Source organism: Pieris rapae, chromosome 2 (assembly GCF_905147795.1).
Source record: "Pieris rapae chromosome 2, ilPieRapa1.1, whole genome shotgun sequence".
Classification (NCBI taxonomy): Eukaryota; Metazoa; Arthropoda; class Insecta; order Lepidoptera; family Pieridae; genus Pieris; species Pieris rapae.
This window is the reverse complement of record NC_059510.1, coordinates 5,963,696-5,978,821: the sequence shown is the minus strand read 5'-3', so window position 1 is coordinate 5,978,821 and position 15,126 is coordinate 5,963,696. Positions and strand designations below refer to the sequence as shown.

The 15,126-nt window shown below is 34.6% G+C and overlaps 2 protein-coding genes across 2 annotated transcripts; both read left to right on the top strand.

Moving 5' to 3' along the window:
- Positions 1-1,036: 1,036 nt before the first annotated feature.
- LOC110997272 lies at positions 1,037-3,217 on the top strand. Its single transcript, XM_022265342.2, has 3 exons — positions 1,037-1,117; positions 1,206-1,351; positions 1,827-3,217. Exons 2-3 carry the CDS (start codon positions 1,214-1,216, stop codon positions 2,835-2,837), a joined length of 1,149 nt encoding a protein of 382 aa, XP_022121034.2. The 5' UTR covers positions 1,037-1,117; positions 1,206-1,213; the 3' UTR covers positions 2,838-3,217.
- Positions 3,218-4,700: 1,483 nt separating this feature from the next.
- LOC110997242 lies at positions 4,701-11,847 on the top strand. The gene is made up of 3 exons (XM_045633990.1): positions 4,701-5,055; positions 8,315-8,535; positions 10,844-11,847. The coding sequence occupies exons 1-3, from the start codon at positions 4,938-4,940 to the stop codon at positions 11,726-11,728; spliced, it is 1,224 nt and encodes a 407-aa protein (XP_045489946.1). The 5' UTR covers positions 4,701-4,937; the 3' UTR covers positions 11,729-11,847.
- The last annotated feature ends 3,279 nt before the right edge of the window (positions 11,848-15,126 follow it).

Sequence of the window (15,126 nt, the reverse complement as noted above, 5' to 3'; positions counted from 1 at the left end):
GAATTTCAAATGCGGGCTTCGTCCATTTGTCGTAGGGATTTTGAAGTTTTTATTCGGTTTGAATTCCGAATATCAGGCGGTGTTTAAGATGTCTATTGTAATAAAACAGTTATTTCATTCTTTTTTAACTTAAATTGCAAACGGTAATTGTTTATTGTTTCAAGATAACATCTTTAGGTTGCCGCCTTTTTTTTTAATGGCGTAAAGTTGATAACTGTTTTGTCGGTCTTGCTTAGAAGTTTTTCATTATATGTGTTGTTCATAATAATCAAAAACCAAATTTATCTTATCACACTGTTTTAACATATTTATCTCATGATATATATAGTGAAAAGGGACAAAAGATTCATTTACTTAAATCTTACTTTCCAAAATTACATTATTAGTACGAAATAAACTTAAAATATTGTTATTGAATGATATGAATAAATCATAAAATTATTGCTATTCGATTCGTCATTATGCCAATAAATTTGTCATAGCAAACCTCAATCAACACTTTTTATGTATTTGTAAATTACTCGTATCTATATCGTTTGAAATTCTACAATCATTGTCATTTACTTTGCATTAAGCACGCTTACATACGCGATTATTGAAATCTGAAGCAGAAAAAATTAGGATGATATTTCATACTAATTACGTACTGCATCCTGCAGGCCCTGGGAAAGTATTTTACGCGTGGACGTAATTTAATCGGTAGGGCTATTACGGACTAACAAATATTTAATCGTACGATTCTGATGATCTTAATAATAATCGTATAATGGCCTTCCACTTTTCTCGCAACTTGAATGAACAATAGTTTGTATTTGGAAACAAAAAAAATTAACAGAGTTGATCTCGTGCTTCGTTATCGTTCAATCTGTGACTGACTCTGAAGAATTATCCTTAAATTTTATTTAAATTGTACAATTTGCAACTGCGATCCCAAAGATGGGTAATAAGCCGGCCGAGTGCCACACGTGCGTGCTATGAATGGCGTAGGGCCGAGAAGGGCAGGGCCTGAGGAAGGGAAGGGATAAGGCTTTTTTCAGGCAGTACATACCGGCGCGCGCTCGTGAACGCGCGTGTCGAAAATAGCTTGCTTTCAATTCAATTCTGTGTTCGCGTCAAGGTTAGATTTCAGTTCCAAAATTTTCTATTAATATTCATAGCGGTGTAAATTGAGTTGAATAATTTAATTTATTAATTGTGTTTTTTAGATTGCATTATGGCGTCTGACCCGGCACCGTTATCAAAAACTGCAAAATATAAGAAAATAACGAAGCCACTTTTGGAACGAAAACGTCGCGCGCGCATCAACCGCTGTTTGGATGAACTTAAAGATCTTATGGTTGGAGCTTTAGAGGTGAGTTTGTGTTTGTGATTGCTAACTATTTTAATTAAAAATACGTCTATGAAGAAAGTAAAGTAGATACCAGACTGGTTTTAGTTTTTAACAAAATCATTTTTTTATTTTTACTTTTTATATTAATTTATCTATTTTCGTTTAGTGTATATTTTTTAAATCTACAACAACGTAGTAAAAAGTTACATATAGTATACCGTAAATGTATGCATCTTGCAAAAACATAAATTTTTCCCGTCATTAAAAGAGTCAATCCATCTTCCATTCACACGCCATATATTTTTATCACGAACCGGTCGTCCTTCTGTTTATTAAACTGTGCCTTTACTGAGACCAGAAACAGGTATACAAAAGTTTAAGCCCATTAATAACGAGCAAGTCATTGGTACAGTTATATTAATGTGATGTTCACCCTTGTAACGTGAGAAACAAGCGCACCTGTTTAATAAGACTTTGTTTTGTTTTTTTTCAACAGATAGACGACGACAACCTAAGCAAGTTGGAAAAGGCAGATATCCTTGAACTAACCGTTAACCATCTTACAAAATTACACAGACCGAAAGACCCAATTCTAGAAGCAAAAAAATTCCAAGCGGGATTCGGACAGTGCGCCGCTGAAGCATGCAGATTTATTATGGCCGTGCCCGATTTAGACTCTAAAGTCAGTCAGAATTTAATAAGTCATCTGTCAACGTTAATAACCGCTCAACCCTTGACCATACAAGTACCAGAGAGGCCCTCGTTCTCTCCACCAACGTCGCCTTCATCTGTTTTATCAGACCGACAAAATTATTACAGTGACCACGACAGATCTTCGTCAGACGCTGAAGACTCAGTATATGCCGTGGAAGGACCTGCTAAACAGTGGGCATACCCTAAACACAACAAGCAGGTTACTTCACCAGGTCTTTTGACGACTGTAGACAAACTTGTTCCACAGCAAAATGACCCTACAATGAACGTACATCGAAATGGAAGTTACTTCAATCGAGTTCCGGCCGAGGCCAAAGACGTAATTTTGCAAAAAATAAGACAGCACATTATGGACAAGCGTGGTAATGAAAACATAAATAGCGAGGTGAACGTCGAATTACCAGTTGAACATAAATACTTGCCTCGCGACGAAATGTACCGAAACGACTACTCGTATTACTCACCCAATTACTCAAGCGATACCTTAGACTTGAGGAAAGTACGATCGCCTCTGAAATCATCGCCGGAATATTCTCAGGACACACGATCCGTTAAAGAACCTGATTCCAATGTGGAAAGTAAGCCAGCGGTTCCGGAACACTGCGAATCACCAATGGACTACAGTAACTTACCGCCTAAAAAGAAGAGGAAATTAATCGAGTACCAGGAGTACAAAAAACAAGAAGAGGCGAAGCGGCAGCAAGCTTTTTATGCGCATAAAAAAGATAGCTCATGTGAAGGACCACCGCGCTCGGAACAAGAATTAGATGCGAACAAGTGGCGCCCGTGGTAATTGTTCAAGTTTTTTGCCATTGTGATAATCAACTCTTCCATTTGAAAGCTTTAATTCGTTTTAATATAGTAGTAGTTAGCGTAAGTCACTTTGTGCCTTGTTTACGAGTCTATTATATAGCAGTGCCATGTTTGTTTTGATCTCGTCTTCCTTGAAATGTATTCTGTAATCGGAGTCTTCCCACGTTTTACAATTTGCCAGTTTTCTGACTTTTAGTGGCTTGTTTTCTCTTAACCATTAGAAGGAAAACACAATGTTAAAAGTCAGCAAAAATTGGCTTAGTTTAAGATATTGTAAAATTAGTTATAAATGCATTTTTATTTGTGTGATTTATAGTTATCATAATGTTATGTTATAAAGTCGATAATAAATAATTTATAGAAAAATATCTGCATTTTTAAACACCAACCAAAATCCGAATATTTTTTTTGTAAAAATATATCCACACTTATTACTCTATTTGCTAGTGTTCTAAATGATATATTTATTTGATTGAAACATATTACTTTTCATTGCCTATAGGCCTATACTTGGCTACATGACGTAACATACTAATTTATAGGATGGGTTCCTTATGAGATGCCTAGACTACTAAATATACATATTCGAGATAAAAAAATAATATTTACAGCATATGTATAATTAGCAATTATATAATTAGGCAAGTTGAGACAGGTAATAATGCAAAAAAACCTATCAAAACGAAGTCTGACCAATTATGATTCTACCCAATTGTTCGACTGGAATCACTGAATTTCCAAAGAATGTAATAATAAAATGCTTTCGTACGCAATACATATGTTTTTTTTAAATGAATATTTTATTTAAATGAGTTAGGATTCTGTTGTATAGGTATAATAATAGCTTTATTAGAAACAAATATAGTCTAACATTATTGATTTATTACCATTGATCGAAAGTATAAATAATTTAAATATTAAATTTAGCATGTATCTTTATTACAAGTACAGGGTCTGCCATCTAGCGACTATTTTACAAGGATGACAAGTATAAGAGTGCCACCTACATTTTAACATCAGAAGGAGATCTAGTGTTAACATGAAAGATGACACATCGTTTTAAATATAACCAACAGATGGCGCTTTTTCACATAGATTTATTATGTATTCATATAGTTGTAGGTTTTTAATTAAATAAATAATACAAGTCAAAAACAAATTTAATCTATAAAGGGATCAATTTAATGATTTAATTGCCTCCCGACCACCGCCGAGCCTTCCCGCACGAGCTAGTGCGCGCGGAGGACTCTGATGCCTCATAAAGTTTCTTTTAGACACAACTAATTCTAAACAAATGGGCTGGGCAATCCCGCCGGCAAATGGGCGCGCACAAAGGACTTCGTCTACAGGCTTGGCCTCCCTCGGGTCAACCGAGGGTCTCACCCGGTGTGGTATGACCGCGAGTTCGGAGCGCGACCTACTGCCGTCGAGCCGAAGCGAGCTGCCGAGAGCGAAGACGCTCCACAGCACCTACGAGGCCCAGGGCCGCTCCTCGCCCGCCACACCGCCGTTGAGCGGGGCTTGAAACTGACACCCCTCGCAAGCCCACGGGCGTAACGGGGCTCCCAGCGTCACCCACGGGTGCAGCGCGAGACAAGACGCAAGACAGCAGAGATTAATAATAAATAAAAATGTACAGGTAATAAAATATTATTTCAATTATGAATTTTAAAATCCAGACCTTATACCTTCTTACCAATAGATGGTATTACTTATGTGTAAACTATATTGTATACATTCTATAATACTACTCGACGACAGATGGCGCGTTCTACAACTAAACTTACGCACGTAGTAATCGAGTATTAAGTAGTGGGGTACGACTTCATTCATTCATGATAATGCCGTCGGTCTAGTCAGTAGCGAACAGCGATACGTGATTTGTGAACGAATGATGTACGCGCAAATAACGAACTAATTCGAATTTCAAAACGAATTTGACAGTTTGTCATCCCTCATTCTTGACTTATATTTTTCGGTGGGTTGTCGTTTTCTTTATTGAATCTGTGAATTAGTGGAATACGAAATGAATTTTTATTATTGTGAAGTGTTTTTATGTGAAATGTTGTCTTGAGGGGCAATGCTTGTGGGAGAGCAGTCGCCGGCGCCGCGGGTGGTGGCCGGTTTGCGAAAATTACGGCCAGAATTGACACCAGGACCAATACCTTCTCCGGCAGATCCTAACCTCAGGATATCAGGTTTGTTATTCTTCCAAATCTACACTTATTAAGGTCTTCCTGTATTCTTTCCCAATTATGTTTTTAAAGGTAAACATACTTTGCTTAGCTGACAAAGTAGGATTTGTATTAATAAATTTAAATTAAATATGATTTACATATTTTAATAAATAAAAATGATAGAAACTGTCAATACGATAAACAATTATTACTTACCAACAAAATACTATTTTTTCATTATACAGTCATATAACGTAATCGAAGGGACTACACTTATTTTGTAATAACCGATGTTATAAAGTACCTAATCCAATAGAATTCAGCCGGGTCCTTTGATTTTGGTCAATATAACCGGTATGTTGTTCTAAACGATGTAGTCGTAAATAAATAAATAAGAAATTTATTATAAAGCTAAATAGTTGGCTTTCATTTCGCAACAATAGGTCATTCACCCCAGAAAATGCGAATAACAAAATTTTAAACTTAATTTACTAATTATATTTTTTGATACCACATTATTTTACATAAACCGCAATTACTATTTACTGTTTATATTATCTAGTTGGCATCCAGTAAAACCAGACAAATGCAAAAAAACTATTTTGCATTTCCTTGACTTAAATTCTAAATCCTCCAAAAGACAATAACCTGGATATTATTCTTTTTTTCGTGAATCACAATTGAATTAGAATTTATTAAAACGAAAGGGTCAATTGCGACCCGCATCAAACTGTCATCAGGGATTGCATGAAGAAGGGTGGCAAAACAGCTGTTATGAACAATAATTGGACATATAACGAACATTTCTTAACAGCTGTTTGGGCACACCCATCATGACCCAGTTTGGCCGTAGCCATCATTGATTGATGTGCCTAGTGTTAGAAGTCTGATATCAATTAGGAACTCTCATCATCAGCTAAAACTCAAATAATAACTGCGCATCCGAACTGTGTTTTTAGTTATTAAATGTTTTACCAAAAAGTTTGTCAACTGCTTTTGAATATGACATGATTTAAGAACGCAGTAACTATTAGATTGCAATAAAATTAAAATTTTGAAATTTTGAGCGGTTTGCATATAAACGCGTCATTAGGTTCCTATTTTTTTAAGTTATGTATATTTGTCGATTTTGTGAAGCTGGACATTAGTCTGGTTAGGTGAGAAGGAAATCCTGTGGCCTCCGATAGTGCTATATCTGACGAAGGCCATGAGAATAGTTCACTACTCTTTGTACTTCATTATTTGTTACTGATATTTTTATAGGTTAAGTATTGTTTGTCTCAAATATATATTTAAAAATATGTATAATCTTAAAAAAAACATAGTACTTAAATTCATTCGCAGTTAAACAATTTATCGTAGTGCTTATGAGTAAAATGGATTTCAACCCTTATCATTTTTTTTTCTTTGCATGTACAATACCAATACGTATATTCTATTGATTAGAATTTGCCTATTTACTGTTAAAGAACTAAATCTTGTTATGTTTGTTTGCGATTTTAATACATTCAATGAGTTCAATATTATATGAATTGTTAGGTTTACATGAGTAGTATAAATCATTTTAGGATATTCAATAACAGGTCGTAAACCATGTTTCCATGACGTCTGATAACATTGAAGGCAGAAATAAAATAACAGCATTAATAATAAAAGACGGTAATTAGCATACTTAGAAAAAGGAAGGTCTCTTGATAAAAAGAACAAAGAAAGCACTTTAACTGTATCGACTTTTTGACTGTTTTTGTGGGCGTTTAGAGAATACCAATGAATCACGGCTGATAAAATTATGCATATCAATTAGTATTATCAGTTATGTCATTATTTATTTTTAGTACAATGTTAAATATATTTCAAATCAAAAATAGAGTTTACTGCTACTGAGACATTTTTAGGCTTTATAAGTTGGATAAACTTTCTGCATTTGTGTCAGTAATCATTTTTGTTGCTGATGATATTTTGATTGTAATTATAGTAAGGCCGGCCAGTGTATTAAAAAAATGATTTTATTGTGGAACCGAGGTGGATGGAATTTAAATAATAAATTATATAATATAAACGCTTTCACAAATAAGAACTGTTTTAATTTCCACTTATGGTTATAAGTAATTAACTTGTTTCATACAAATTGAATCTAGGATATCTAAGCGGAAAACCGCTTAACTTAATACGACCTTGACATGATGGGAATGTTTGTCGACAAAATCCTAAAATATTGTTATGTATAAACATATAAATAAAACGAGGTTTCTTTGGAAACATGACATTCAGTATAATTCTGCCTACAAAGATAATATTCCGATGTTCGGCGCTTATGAATTTATGCTTGCGTGTTGTGTGTTAATAAAGTAGGTTTATCGAACCGGCTGCCTATGAAATTGGGACGCTCGGCATCTCAATACATAACAAGTTTTATTTAGCACACAATAGGGATTATAATTATAACCTCTCGGTTGTTTATGCTTCACAAAGTAGGTTACATGGGCTCGGCCGATAAAATTTAAAAACAATTGTCTACTTTTTGTGCAACGATTGTTTACAGCCGGTAATATAAGAAATAATGACTTATAAAGTTTGATTATTTACATTTAATCATAGATATTGAATATTATCTTTGTCACTTAGCAAATTAATAAAAGTAACACACTCTTTTGCTATTCAAACCTTATGTGTTTATGATATTCATATCATGCTTAGTTAATCATTAGACACGCTAATGGTTAACTAAGCATGAGAATAACAATAATAGTCGAAAGATAAAAACACTTTATATTTAAAATATATTATAAACTTATGACCTAAAACATGCTAAACTAAACGACCAACTATCTAAACTGTCTGTCTAATGTTATTCTAAATTAAAAAAACTACTTTAACATGCATTTGTCGCGCTCTTAAACATTGCTTTGGTAACATTAATACACACCACAGCGGTTTCTAATGTAACATATTGTAATATACTATATTATTTTGTAAAATAAAGTTAAAAAAAAAGTGAATTAATATGCCAAAATAATTCAGCCTAAGTATATAAATATATGATAAATTGTTTAGCGTTAAAATATACAGATATGCGCTAATATTTCTGCTGCTGCTAGTGTTTCTTCCAATTGTCATTTTTACTGCGCATTCCCAAAGTCGCACCATACGAATATGGAGAATTGCGGAAAAATTGCATACGCAGCGTTACGCAACGAAGGGATCGATATCGCTATTAGTAGCTACAGGGTAATGATACAGTTGAAATCGATTAATTTATCTGTTTTATTTTTGTCCACAGGTGTTCTCAGACAGTATTACAATGACGATGACGTATCCTGGGCCTGGGTTCGGTGTGCTGTACGTAGCGGGTGTCTGTTAGCCTGGAGAGATGGTACCATACCAAGAAGACCAGCCGCGAGGCTGCCCCTCAGACATTTGCACCTTCGATGTGCTCCAAATCTGCTCAACGCCTTCCAGCTCTCTCGACTTCGGGATGACGCCACCGTCGCCACATTTCAGGTACTTCAAAGTCACTTTTATATTCTTACTATCAACAATTCTAGGAAATCTTAATCACCGATTTTCGCTATCAAATAACAAAATTTACGTATTGTTAAAACAATTGAAATCATATCTGTGTTTTTATCTTGCCGTGTTCTGTCAGATATAGCAAATTGGTGGATAAACGAATTTTTGTATAACTCTAGAAACACTTAATAATTATAACAGACATACACGTTATTTATTACTAACGAGCCACACGCACAGAAACACACAAAATAATAATAATAAAAAAAAATACACAGAATTATGGAAATTAAAAAAAAGGATTTAGGTATATTTTAAGTGTGTAATTTGAGTGAGATGTGGTTGTAACTGGTCCTGGCTCGCATTAGTATAGAACGCGGCTGCTCTTCAGCGCTGGTTATTCTGTCAGAGAGAGTAAGTTTGCGCCTCAGATGCATAAATCAAATAAAGCTAGATTAATAATAGTAATAATTAACAGTGTAGGTAAAGAATATTTATGAAGGTATATAGTAAATAAAAAATTCAGCATAATTGTTACTAAAACTACTATACGAAATACATTTTTCGATTCTGTACGATTTTTGTTGAGTAAGATGTAGGTACTTTATAACTGCGACAAAGATTCTATGAGGAAGTTTTTATAAGTACCTATATTTCCTACGTATCATTTTTTACAATTGTTAATGCGAATAATCTATATGTTTAGAAGTTAAAATAGCTTTTATTTGTCAGACTGCACATTCCCGTATGAACGGATGTAACATAAGTAGTCGACTTAGTATAATAGCTACATTATTTTAAACATAATACTAACACCATATCGCATTTGCACGTGTGAACTTAATCATCATAATGCAAGTGTTTCTTAACTTATTAGGTTTACTATACATGAGCGACGTTTTGTGTATGTTAAAGTCGATAAAATTACATTAACGATTTGGGATTCTTCCATCTATCTAAATATTACATACGAGTATGTCCGCGGGGTTTAGATGCCTTAACAGTAGTGTATGTAGAAACTGAAAAACCCACAGTCAGTTTAGATCCAAGGGAATTCATTGTAATTATTGTTATTATTAATATCACTGTATTTGCGACTAAATATTTAGTATAAAACGCTGGTGATAAAAAGCCCTATTTCAATGTATGAAGTTAATTAAATTGTGAATTTATTGTCTAGAACAACCCATGTGTCTTATGAAATATGAATTACTTGAATAGAATCATAATGTTTTAATACTGTTTCTATAATAACGATTTTAAACCAAATTTAATTGAAAAGCAAAGATTTACATTATATAAAGTAGTAATTAGTAGAAAAATTAAAATTACGTGAAATAATTATGAGTTTAATATAATAATAAATAACTTTAATCCGGTAAAAAAGTATTTTCTTTAAATACTATTACAGTATTATATATATATATATATATAGTATATATTATAGTAAATCACATAATTTATTTAAAAAAAAACGGATAGGTTTTTTACATGACCGTGCCTAGGACAACATTTCCATATTCTTCACAAGCGACTTCATAAACAAGTCTTTTTCTCCACGTTACTATTGTAATAACTTACTGATTATTTTTTACTAGATAATCTCATTAGTCGTTACCAAATAAGGTAATTTTCTGTTAGACCTGCGGTCGAGCCAATAGAAACGGGGTCATGTTTTTATCTTTTTCTACGATTGTATAGGCAAGTGTACAAAACATTTTTGTCGAATAACCTTGGTACGTTCTAGTCGCGTAATTGTATTCCATTCAACTTTCTTGCTTTGATATTATCAATTATGAAGGTAGCTGTAATAAGAACGGACATGGCAATTTCTAAAAAACTGCAGAATATCTTTTGATAATCACCGTATGATTTTGAAGAATAGTCTTAAAATGAATAAAATGTCTAGGATCCTATTACACGTTTCGGATCTTGTAGGGCACGTACAAAAGGTAAGAAGTCTTAAGACGTCGGTCCCCCTTCGAAACTTCTTTCTCACGATTTACGTTAAATAGACCTCAATAAAGCCCAACACCCGTAAATCATCGCGCCATTGTGCGTACCTCTTGATGGCCCTATTTACCATAAGAAGGGCTAGAACGCGAAGGTGTTGATACGTAAGGGAAACACGTTGTGGCAGGACGGTTCTACAGTTTCTCTATAATATACATATTATAACTAGTTCTCTCCCTTAATAATGCCGTCACCTTTTCAATGTGTGTAAATTATTCCGATTTTACATCCTCCTAGATCTCAACGAATCTATTATCCCGAATGACTGGTAATTTTATTGTTGCAGGCTTGCAATGCGACGGAATACGCCCGATGGGTGCGAGCGCTGTGCGTTGAAATACTTGGACAGACGCCACTACCGCAAGTTAGGTTCCTCGATGTTTTGTCAGCGGCTGACACAAACCATTCTTACCGCAAACCAAAGACAACGCTGCAAGAAACCCCAGTGTGTCCTCCCAGACCGCCCCCCAGAGCGAGACGGAGATTAATAAGTATGTCCGAAACTCATCTACCTCGAAGAGATCATTCACCCGCTGCGACGGATGAGGGCATCGTCGTAGAAGACGACGATTACGACTCATCGTCTGATCGCAGCCTCGACCTATCGCTATCTCTAGATGGACTAAAAACTATAGATGTCATTGACGCACCACAAAAACCCGAGATAAAATGTGACAATTGCAGCAAACTTAGCAAAAGCCCTCGTCACACACTTCCCAGAGCAAGGTCGACTGATACAGAAATAGGACGACACCGATATCTAAAACGCTGGGAGGGCACGACAGGTGGGGCAGAAAGGGGCAGGTATGCTATGGAAATGGCTAGGCGGAAGACGGCATCTCTAGAGAACCGTGCAAGATCGTGTTCACCAAATTCTCATGAAGTAGTATCAAAATATATCCCGGTGAGAGAGAGGCGGGCGTTGTTCGAGTCATTGTCTCAGACTGGGGGCAGTTTGGCGCGGAGTAGTGAGCAGCTGGCTCGGCCAGTGGCTGTGACTGAGACTCCTCGGCGGGCGGCATCATTACACGACCTTCAGGCTCCTCCGACGAGGTCAGTTAGCGACTTGAGGCAATTCTTCGAGGCGGTGGCGCGCGGCGCGGGTTGTTCTGACGCGCGTTTTAGCGCAAATCCCGTGCCGCGCGCCTTCGTATCGCTCACGTGCGCTTGACCGATTTTGTAAATATTGTATAGTTCCACGGTGTAGACCACCGCCGACAGAAGTCGCTTGTTTTAAGACTGTTAAAGTATTGTTAAAATACCTAATATAAATAAAGATGTATTATTATTCTTGACTTTTTCACTTCCCATATTTCTGTAAGATTTCATTTGGATTACATTAATCGATAATGTGCTGTGCATTATTGTCTTTCTATTGTTCTAAACGTCCCCTAACTTTAGGCTTATTCCTTTATAATTGAGGTTGAGAGAAGCGATGAACTTTTTGACGATAGTACATCGTATAAATGTCACTGCGCAAAAGGTCGCGCTGTTAGTCCTTCACACGATCCCATACTATTGCAAAACATGAAACACCTTCACTTTAACCTCTACTTTTTCTAATACATTGTACTCGTAATTGAATTCATTGTTATGAGATTGAATGGAAATTTCTCAATGAGGACGTAGGTGAATATTGAAAGTGAAATCAATTGAACTTGAGTGACATTGTCTAGCAGAATACACATTACTTAAGAACATATCCTTACTTGTCTGTGTTTGACAGAGTAATTAGCATTGTCGTGTACAGTGCCACAAACTTTTCTTGGCCTGTAAGAGCGTTGCTATTATTGTCAGTAAATAAAAATTAACCATTATAAGGGGAATCATTTATAGTCAAGCAGGCTAACTTAATAATTTACTACTTAATAGTACCTACTGTAGCCTTATAGAACAGGGGGCAAACGGGCAGGAGGCTCACCTGATGTTAAGTGATACCGCCAACCATGGACACTCATTGCCAGAGGGCACGTTTTAATGGTGCTTTTGATTACTTGCAATAATTAAAATTAGTTATAAAATTCAAGATATAATTATTAACCGAAAATTTATTCGCCGTATTTTGACTGGAGATATAGGCAATATGTGTCCATAGAGATCCATGCCATAATCCTGATTGTATCAAATAATAAGTTTATAATAAAATGTGGGCCTAAGCTGTCAAGCAGGAGTCACTTATATCTGGTCTAACAACTTTCTCGATACAGATCCATATGAAAAAGTAATACTCGTACTATTCCTTTCGAAGAAATGTGAATCAGCATTTTAAAAGTTCGATTAAAAAACTATAAATCTTGTACTTTCGCTTGGTTAAATGTTTAGCTGTCGAAAATGATATAGTAAGTATATATATTTTTTATTTAAAGCCTTATTTCTGAATACAAAATATATACATTATAGCTATTGTTAAACTACGATAACTGATTCTGTGTGCCCACGGGCAAAGGCCCCCTTTTTTTCAGTATATATACATATCAAAACAATTTGTAAAAATCAGGTTGACATTGTAGGCTAACAAATACACTTACATTAGAGTATATACATATCCGACTGTTTAATGACTTGACAGTAAAAACTACTGTCTTATGGTCTATCTATAGAATATCTTCGGGTAATTGGTTTTTCTTCATATAAAAAAATAAACTTGCAGGCTCACTTGATGTTAGTTGAAACCGCCGTCGATAGACAATCAATGGCTGAGGGCTCGCGAAAGCGTTGCCGGCCTTTAAAGAATTGGTAAAATGGCGCATCATATAATCAACTACATATTTGTTATACATAATCAGTTGATGAAATGGTTTTGTGTGGATGTTTGCTCTAAAATCAATCGGTTTAAGAAAAAATGTATTTGAATGGAAAACACTTAGTATTATTTGTTTTTAGTATATAACTATACATAAATATGGTAACAGTGAAATCATTTTTATAACAAACAGAATCGTAAAGCCAAGTTAAAATAAGGCTACGAGGTTATAAATGTCTATAATATAGGTGATCAACTTTCAGCTACCATACCGTAATGCAAAAAATCTATGCTGCCATTGTAACAACGGTCAATTGTGTGAAAAAATAACGGGTTATTAAATATATTTTGACCTCGCGAGTAACTGTACAGAGTTCTTGTCTCCACAAACAACTACGATATGCAAATTGTTATATTTTACTAACCTAAAAATAGTAAATTTATTTTTGTAATCTTCAAAATACCTACATTAAGATTTATTGTCCATTTTTATTAAGAAATTAAACACAGGTGAAGTCGTTTGGGACTATAATTCGATTTTTATCGATTAAAAACATTTTTCAGTAGGCCATGCTAATACTGTTTGTTTCCCATATTTTCAGGCTCTTATATTTTACTTTATTTTTACTGCCAGCTTCAATGTTGTATTGAAAGTATTTATTTGTGATTTGACCACTGATGAAACGTAAAATATTTCATTTACACTTTCAAGAATAGTCTGATCCCTCTTGACACTTAGACAAATTAATGTATGGAGTGGTAATTGTCAGTATTCAAGACAGATGTAAGTAAATTGTCAATTATCTGTAACTGCATAATGACGTGTCAGCTGCAATTATTGTTAAGTTAAATTATACATTGTTAACAACTAAAAATAGCATGTTTGCAATTGTTTCATTACATTTTTCTCTCGAGTCAGATGAAGCCTGCTTAAGATATGAGTATATAATAAAACTTCTCCCAGGACGGAGCTTTTCTTCACCGTCACACTCAATAGGAGTTGTAGCCATCGAAGAATCAATCGCACGGCCTAAGATTCTTTACCCAGCAGTCAGCAGTAAATATTGGAAATTGGATAAATATTTAGCTTATTTTTATTGTATTACATTGTACTTATTAATAAATAATTTAATCAGTCTGTCTTTTAATTAATGTAATACTTGTCTCCTTCTAGAAAACTGCATTAACGATGCGTTAAATAGAGACATATGAATACATTAAAACAGTGCAATTGGATAGATTTATGAATAAGGATTATAACAGTGTTCTAGGAGTATATACAAATACACGTATTGCAAAAGCAACAGCGTCTAGTTAAATTTAAAAATCGAAACGACGTAAAATCTAGAACTAGCAATTCTTTATCAGGTAATATTACAAAATATTTTTTTAAATATCGCAACCCACATTACTAGCCTAACTCGTAGCTAATTAAAAAACGAATTTCACCGTGTATAAAAATGTTGTTTTACTGTAGCTGGTTTTAAAAATGGAATGCGGCCGTGTCAAATGGTAGCGACCACATGTTAGATTTGTAATAAAGAATGATTGGACAAAGCATTAGAAAAAAAAACATGAAAGGGCGCCGAGGGATGATACAGGTAGCGTAAGACATGATTGAGCATTGCCTTTGTAGAAAATGTTATATCTGACGATTAAAATGGATGTTTTGTCCAAATGATACGTACGTTGATATCAATGTATCATTAATGTATAAGATACAAAAACAAAAACAAAAAAAATGTCATTTCAAAGTACCTTCAATTCAGGCATCATCAATACTTAAATCCTATGGTGTAATTAGTTATGTATACATTATAAACGTA